Source organism: Rhamphochromis sp. 'chilingali', assembly GCF_963969265.1.
Source record: "Rhamphochromis sp. 'chilingali' genome assembly, chromosome: 1".
NCBI classification, from domain to species: Eukaryota; Metazoa; Chordata; class Actinopteri; order Cichliformes; family Cichlidae; genus Rhamphochromis; species Rhamphochromis sp. 'chilingali'.
Genome location: NC_137929.1, coordinates 47,928,565 through 47,936,523, shown reverse-complemented (window position 1 = coordinate 47,936,523; position 7,959 = coordinate 47,928,565). Strand labels below are relative to the sequence as shown.

Sequence of the window (7,959 nt, the reverse complement as noted above, 5' to 3'; positions counted from 1 at the left end):
CCCTCCCCCTTTTTTTGACTTAGCTTGCATCTTTTCTGCAGCCTACGAAAAAGCTGTTTTTTAACCTTACATTTCTAAAGGAAGGGTTGCATTATTTTTGTCTTCATCTCTTTCAAGTAGTGATGGGCAGATGAAGCCCCATGAAGCACTGAAGCTTTTCATCCAATTGGTTCACCCCAACGCGAAGCTTCATGAAGCTTCATTTGCTCTAGCAGGACACCTACTGGACGTAAAAATAATAGCTGGCATGAATTTGAAGAGTGTGGCATTTTGCACACAGCCTGTAAATGTCAACAACAAAAGGAGTGTGTAAAACATGTATATTGTAGTGATGGCAGTATACTGTGTATATTTATAGTGGCAGTATGGGAAATGATTATTTGGAAATGCTTGAAATGGAAATGATCATTTACTGTGAGGTGAGGTGTGGTTGGGGTGTGGACAGTAGTTGTGCTTTTGTAACGTTGAGGTATGGACAGCTACACACTGAGGCTTTGAGCCTCAGTCCTGCCTGTTCACATCTTATTCTGTAAAAACTGCATTTCCACTGCTTTTATGGCCTTTTTAGTGGGGAGAACATAGCTAGGATTTAATGATTTAACAAATCTTTTGAATCCTTTGTCCTCCACAATGCTAAATGGCTGGGAGTCCTCAATCACCATGCTGACCAGGTCTTCATCTATTTGAGATTGTTCTCCTGAGGAAAGACAATAAAGATAAAGCACAAATATAAATATCACACACGTAACTTATAACAGCTGTATAATATTGTTATATCATTTAGTAACATTACTGCATCCTATATTATCATTGCATTTGATGGCTCACCTGGTCTTGCTCCACGATTGGTGTCCCCCTTATTCTCATGCAAAGCTCTGTAGTGCCTAAGCATGGATGAGGTGTTGCTGTTATATCCCAGCTCCCTGGCACATAGCAAACACTTCACCTTGTACAAAAGTCAAGACAGCTCAACATAAATTGTATTGCACCATCAGTATCATGAAAATACATCTTCTGTAGAAATTTACATACCTTGTTGGGAGGAATAAGATCAAAATGTTCCCACACAGGGGAGGACATCCTCCTCTTCTTAGCTGGCTCCATTCTCTCCTGACTTTCCTCACTCTCATAAACCTCCATACGGTCTCCAAACTCTCACTAACCGCAACTCTCCATCAAACACCCACATTTTTGAATGAAGTCTGAGGGGTTTATATCGCTGTCATATCTCGCGGCAAAGTTCGAACCACTTCATGAACCAGTCACGTGGTACAGCCGGGCAGCGAGGCTTCGGACGTCATCATTTTCAGCTCCTCCCATAAATGAAGCAAGCCTCGATACGCGCTTCGCGGAAACGCCCCCTCCATTACTCGACACACGCTCCGAAGCCTCGATACAGAACGTCCCATCACTACTTTCAAGTGCTTAGTTTGTTGTATCTGCTGTTGGCTGAGCCTGTGAGTAAGTACTGTCAAAAATGTCCATAAATTAAAGTGAGCATGTTATTGATTACTATTTGCAAATATATTGTTTTTAGCAGTTTTTCCTCTAATTAACCCCCTTGATACATTTATGCCCACTCTAGTCTGATTGTTTGCATTGATTAACTAATTGCTAGCAATTGAATGCAACAGGTGGGCATGATTTTTCTTTTTTCCTGTGCACATCAAATGCAGTGGGAAATGAAGGTCTTTTCGTCAACATTGAATTTTAAGACAGTTCCTGTTGTTCAGCTGGGGGGGATTGTTTGGCCTAAATCAGGTGTGGCTAATTAAATTTCCCAGTGAGATGCAGTAGAAACTGGGACTGTTGTGGAGGGCTGTGTATTGTGTATAATTGTTGTGTTTAATTTTATTTTTGGTTGACATTCTGTGAAACACTTTCAACATTGCTAGTAAAACGTAGACTGCTTTGCTATTAGATACCTGATTGCCCAATTTAGAAACTATAGTAGTAATGCTGCATGTGTAAAAAGACAAACTGAAGGGGTTTATTTTCACCGCTTGCACTGAAGTGGCTATAGGTAGTTGTATAAGGATGATTTCATTCTGTTGCTGTACTAGCTGATCTTTGTGTTCATGACTCTTCACCTCTGTCATTTCACAGGCAGAAGATGAGCTGCTTTCCCATGCTTCTCTTCTTTCTGGCTTTTTTAGCCTGTGGTTGGTTGATGCCTTCATTTGAAATTAAAACACACTGAACATTACAGGATTATCATTAAAAATAAATTATAGACTGCAATATTGTGATTGATTTGCCATTGTTTTATCTTGCAGTATCTGTGAAATATCCATCTAACTCATAAATAACTCCAGCTAGGCTGTAATGGTATACTTGAACAATTGCAGTAATGTGGGAAATGCTCAGTGGGTTTGATCGAATTTCTCTCTGTCTCCTCAACAGATTACAGCTATGTAAGATGTCAATTAAACAACACTGGTAAGTTGAGTAGAAGCTTCCTTCTATTATTTATTTATTTTAGATAGATGGCCACCATAGTTGCATGGCCAGTTGTTGAGCTAGATTTGTAATTTTGTCCTAAAAAGTTGACATATTTGTTCTTACAGAAGCGACAGATCAACCTGAAAAGCCAGCTGAGAGTTCACAGATGGACAGTCAGGATGCTAAGAGCCCTTATGGTGCGATAATAGTTGTAACCATCTTACTGGCCATCTGTGCTTTGTTTTATGCACCTTTATTTAAGAGGGAATGGCGAAATAAGCTATTCCAGAGCTGCACAGAGCAAGAACCTTTGCCTAATGATAGAGGACGTGATCTCTATCAGCTGGACACGTATGAACTTCCAGGCTTGGTGCAACAGCCACTAATCTTACGAATGCCCCACCTTTCACTTTAAAGTGTCAATGGGGACGGTGGCTTTTTTTTTTTGGGGGGGGGGGTTGTTTGTTATGCCTCACAACATGATCAAAGTTTTATCCATCAACTGGATTCTTTGGACAATACTTATGGCCTTTTAAATGCACAGCCTTCCTGAATGTATGCTTTCAATCTGTGGATTTTAAATAGACTGTTTTAATAGTGTTTGTAAATACAGAAGTGTATTACAAAAATTCAACACAAGTGGACAAGTGTCAAAATACGCAAATTAAATGGCTCTTGCGGAGTCTCACCACAAATATGTGTGTTTTACCAGGTTTCTGTCAAAACCTGGTAAAGGTGGGATAGAGTGAAACCTGTCTGTAATGTGTGCTTCTAAAGTTGCAGGGCTGGTGATACAGTGATGCCTTTTCAGACCATGTAAACAAAAAAGGGAACTCAGCCAATTAACTGTGTGAAACAGGAACTCTGTAAAGCATGGGTAGAGCAGGTCCTCTAACAATGGGAAGGTTGGTGGTTCAATCCCTGGCTGCAGTGTGCAAGAGATGTAACCCCAAGTTGCTCTCTGATGCATTAGTGTGAATGTTAAACTGCGCTTAAAGGGAAAAAAGTGCTTTTGTGAATGAGGCAAGTTGGATAAAACTCTTTGAGTAGTGACAAAGACACTATATAAGAACCAGTCCAGTTATCAAACACCTTGCTTTTAGAACAATGACCTATCAAAACATTAGGCACATGGCTCAACTTGCCCCAATGTTGGGGTAAAATGGGCCCTACAAGGGTAAATAAAACTGCACATTAAGGCTTGAGATAATTTCAAACTTTATTGAGCCTTCAGTTCAATAAAGGTAAAAATACATTTGTTTCCTGTTCATACTATAGAAACATTTTCAGTAAATATTAAATTGTGATTTTAGTGTGTTAGCTACAAGATGGACAAGAGGACTCAGAACACCACTCCCCCAAAAGGCAATGGGTAGCGTAAAATAACGCGTGTTGTGCAGCTCTCTCTATGTTCTTTCGTATGATATTTCATACTATATCTAATGACATTGTGGTTTCTTTAAAGTTTTTTTTTCCATGGTAGACTGCTAACAAGGGTCCAGGTCAAATGTTCAGGTGTCCTAGGTACTCATGTCCCCAGAAGCATATTATATTGTGAAGTTTGAAGACAATTCATAAAACATTGTGGGTAACATAAACTTTTATACTGATTTTCACATTTGGTGTGATCTTTATGTTGACCTCATTTTCACCAAAATCAAAACCACTCAAACTTATTGGTATCTACCATCACAAAATAATGTGATATAATATAATACTGACAACTGTCGAGCTAGACTGCTAACAATCAGAAAAACAAACAGAACCAACTACATACTCCCTTGGGAAGACTAATATGTGTATGGAGCTCAGTTTCATTTCCATCAATTGCTGCAGAGCATTGCTGCTCTGTTTAGATCATCTAAGAATGCAAAGCCTTTATCTTTTGCACTGTCTGGCCATCTTTAGCTTTTCTGTGGAATACTGGAAATGAACACTTAAACGCAGACGTTTCTAGGCACATAGTCTACATAAACTCTTTGGGGTTATATTCCAGCCACTGACTCAACTTGCCTCAATATCACTGTCACATTTTCCCCCCAAGCCTCATTTTTAAAAAAACTGTTTTCAGACAATGACCCAGATCCACAATTATCTTAAGACTGTGATCTAATTTTATAGCGTAACCTGACTGAAATTAACATGAAAAAATGAGGTAAACTTTCTTTCCTTAACAACAATAAAATAAAAATTTAGGTATTGTGACTTGAAATGACAAAAATGATTGCTGATCACTCTTTCCATGTGTTTGAGTCTAAGAAAGATTGATGATTATTGTAAGGTATTCCTCATTTGTGTTTGTGTGGTTAACGAGATACAGGAAGCGGTTTTAATTGCTGGCATGACTCTCCTACATGATTTCTACATTTTATTGTTAATCATGGAAAATCAAACTTATTTTCCAGTGTGTCAAATGCAGGACTAAGATCCAGTAATAAAAGTACAACAGAGTCACTATCAACAATACATAAAAGGTCATTAAAAACCCGTATTCTCTTATTTTACTAAATATAGATGTTACTCTTTTTTTAAATTCACATTTCAGCTGTAACACTAATAAGGTAGAAAACTGTGAGAATTCAGAGACTTCTGTGATTTATGTCCAACCTTTTTCAAAAGCTCAGAAGGACCTGCTCAGCGCTTGTCACTGAGCTCCTGCATTTCTCTTCAGAGCAGCAGGGGGCAGCAGAAGAACATGTATGTTCCTCATTGCACTTTCTTGAGCAGGCACTTTGCTTCCATTCTTTGTTTCCACTTAATCCTTGAGAGTGAAGTGTTACTGCAGTTTTTCTAAGTAATCGTCTTCATCCTGATGAGATTGGTCTCTCCCAGGAGGACAATCACCCAGATCCAATAAACTCGCTGACAGTGATCAGACGATCTCTAGCCAAGTTCCAGAGCCCTGCACAGTCACTACCAAGGTCTACAGAAGCTATTGTATGACTGAGTGTACTGTGTTTTATACTTTAAGTTGTCCCCTGTCTGTATAGAGTAAAGAGGTAAATGATTGGTATGACAAAGGCTGCCAGACATCCTGCCAATCCTGCACCCAATGCCAAGTTGGAAAAAAGGCTTCTTTCTCCTCTCTCAGGTTTTCGGTTTGGTTCTCGTGTTGCTGTCACTGGCTTGGGTTTCACTGTGGCTGCTGTGAAAAACAAGTATTGATTATACAACTGATTAGGATTACTGAAAGAATATACCAAATAAATGTATTTTCAAATTCAGTTCATTTTTAACACTTAAAAACAAGTAGATTTGACCAAAGATGTCCATTGCTGGAGAGGCAAACTCAACTTGAAAGCAGTTAAATAAAACATAAAAGCAGTATGACATCAAAATGCTTCACAGTCGGTCAGAGCAAGAGCATAAGACATAATAAAAGAAACAGTTAAAAGGAGGGCAGGACACAATATGACAATTGTTTGAAACAAACAAAAAAAAAAAAATAGCCATGAAATAACATACTAGTTTGAATCAAAAGCCACAATAAAATAATAAGTTTTAAGACGCACTTTAAAATGTATCTTTATGTTAGCAGACAGATCTAGTCTGAGCAGTGATAATGTCTATTCGAATGTCCCGATTTTGTGTGTGCAGACTTTTTATTCATGTCTTAGTTTGAAAAGATAAGATCCGTGTTGCCAAACCATCATTATACTTTTGATCAAGAAAAACAGTGTTAAATGGTGAAAGTTAATTATGCTCAATAATGATCAGAACATAATTAGTAAATATAAAGATGTTTGAGTTTGGCTAAAAGAATGACTAAGAATAAAAGTATGAAAAGAAAATAATTATTTTAGATACAGGCGTAACTCGGGTCTAGAAGACAGCCTGTGTAGAAACATCCTTGAACGATATGAGAGTGAATGTGAGAGTGAATGACCACATAGAGTACACTATGATCTCTGAATGTTTGACTTTCAAAGTGTATGTTTAGTGAAAAGGGGGATTGTATTGAGATTATTGTAATTGACACACAGTTTTAAAGAGAAAAGTATCTGGATTAAAGGGGATTAGGGTTTGGATTTGTCTCCATTTCCCTCATCATCATCATGATCATCATTATCAATGCCATGTTAGATTATAACTCTGAGAAGGATTTGGACTTCCATCATTTTCCAAGTGGACTGCAGATTCTGCAGACTTCCAAGGTGCCCCCTGTGGATTATAACTTTGAGAAGATGTGGGATCCATCAAGGAATCCTGCTTTCCTGATTATTTCCATTAACACAAAAAATCCTCTCTCACCCTGAAGCCTGGTTATTATATTTACATTATTTTAACTGTAAATAGGTATTTGTGTATTCTAAAGTTTTGTGTTTTCAATATGAATTTGTTTTTCCGGCCCTTTTTTAGTTTTGTAAAGGTGATATGTAAATAAATGTCATTACTCCAGTAGCAGAAATAGGAATAGTAGTCGTACACACACACACACATACAAAGCTTACCAGTGATGTTGAGCCTGAACTCTTTAACCTTCTTTCCAAACTGAGTGGCCATCCTGCAGAGGTAGCGGCCCGAGTCGTTACTCCTAACTCTGGACAGCTGAAGTCTGACTCGTCCTGTCGTCAGAGCGTCTTTGTCACACTGAACACGTCCAGCAAACTGCTCGTGCTGAGGCTCATCAGAACTAGTGTCCATATTGAAGAAAACCTTCAGCTCAGGTAACTGCAGGCAGTGGAAATTCAAATCTGGGCTATTCTATGCTAGCTAAATTTTTTAGCCACTGCATGGCATTAGCAAGATGACAGACAAAAAAGTTCGAGTTTATCACAATTTTTCCTCTGGGAATGATGATGGCTAAACTATTAAAAACAACCGTTCTAACCATTACTAAATGTTTATGTAAAATATAAATTCACAAAGGTACTAAATCAGCGTCCTCATGGAGGTTCAACTAACCGCAGAAACATGAAGTCAGAATTATGAGGAGAAAGCTCCTACACATGGTCTTCTCCCTGTGAATGAACACACATGATGGTAGTTCACAGAATAATAATGACAGTACTATAAAACACTGAATAATTACACTGAAAATACTGTTAACAATCCACAAAGAAAGTTCAAATTCTGTTGTCTAATTATAAATACACAGTCACTGCTTTTTAATTTTGCTGTTATACAATACTACAACAAGCACCAGTGACTTGTTTCCACAGACATCCACACATAGTCCTAGCTTCACTTACATATTACACATGACATATCATATAGCCCTTACCAAATGTTCTCTGTTCAATAGAATTTCTCAAGTCCCTCTGAAACCTTCAGCCAGCTAATAAGTTCCACGATAAACTCTTGCTTTGCTTACATGCTTGTTACAGCAGCAAGTGTGTCTTCCACGGCTCCTTTCTTTTTCTGCAAACTGTTTTCCTTATCTGACATCAGCCGGTCACATTTAGTTTGACACTCCCTCTCAAACACCAAAAAGAGAAACCAGTTTAACAGTGAACATTTCCTAAGCAAAATTACATACAGTGGTTTTCCTTTGTAAGTTCAAACAATATTTTTCAG

The 7,959-nt window shown here is 38.2% G+C and overlaps 1 protein-coding gene and 1 long non-coding RNA gene across 2 annotated transcripts; one reads left to right on the top strand and one right to left on the bottom strand.

The window, feature by feature from the left end:
* Positions 1-515: 515 nt before the first annotated feature.
* On the bottom strand, positions 516-1,408 carry LOC308408366 (uncharacterized protein; the record flags this gene model as incomplete). The annotated part of the gene is made up of 3 exons (XM_080900560.1): positions 1,033-1,408; positions 829-946; positions 516-697 (listed from the first exon to the last, which is right to left on the bottom strand). Exons 1-3 carry the CDS (start codon positions 1,138-1,140, stop codon positions 516-518), a joined length of 408 nt encoding a protein of 135 aa, XP_080756686.1. The 5' UTR covers positions 1,141-1,408.
* Positions 1,409-1,414: 6 nt separating this feature from the next.
* Positions 1,415-3,534, top strand: LOC308395609. The gene is made up of 4 exons (XR_013971420.1): positions 1,415-1,461; positions 2,107-2,162; positions 2,404-2,439; positions 2,568-3,534. It is a non-coding gene; the product is annotated as an uncharacterized lncRNA (long non-coding RNA).
* Positions 3,535-7,959: the final 4,425 nt, after the last annotated feature.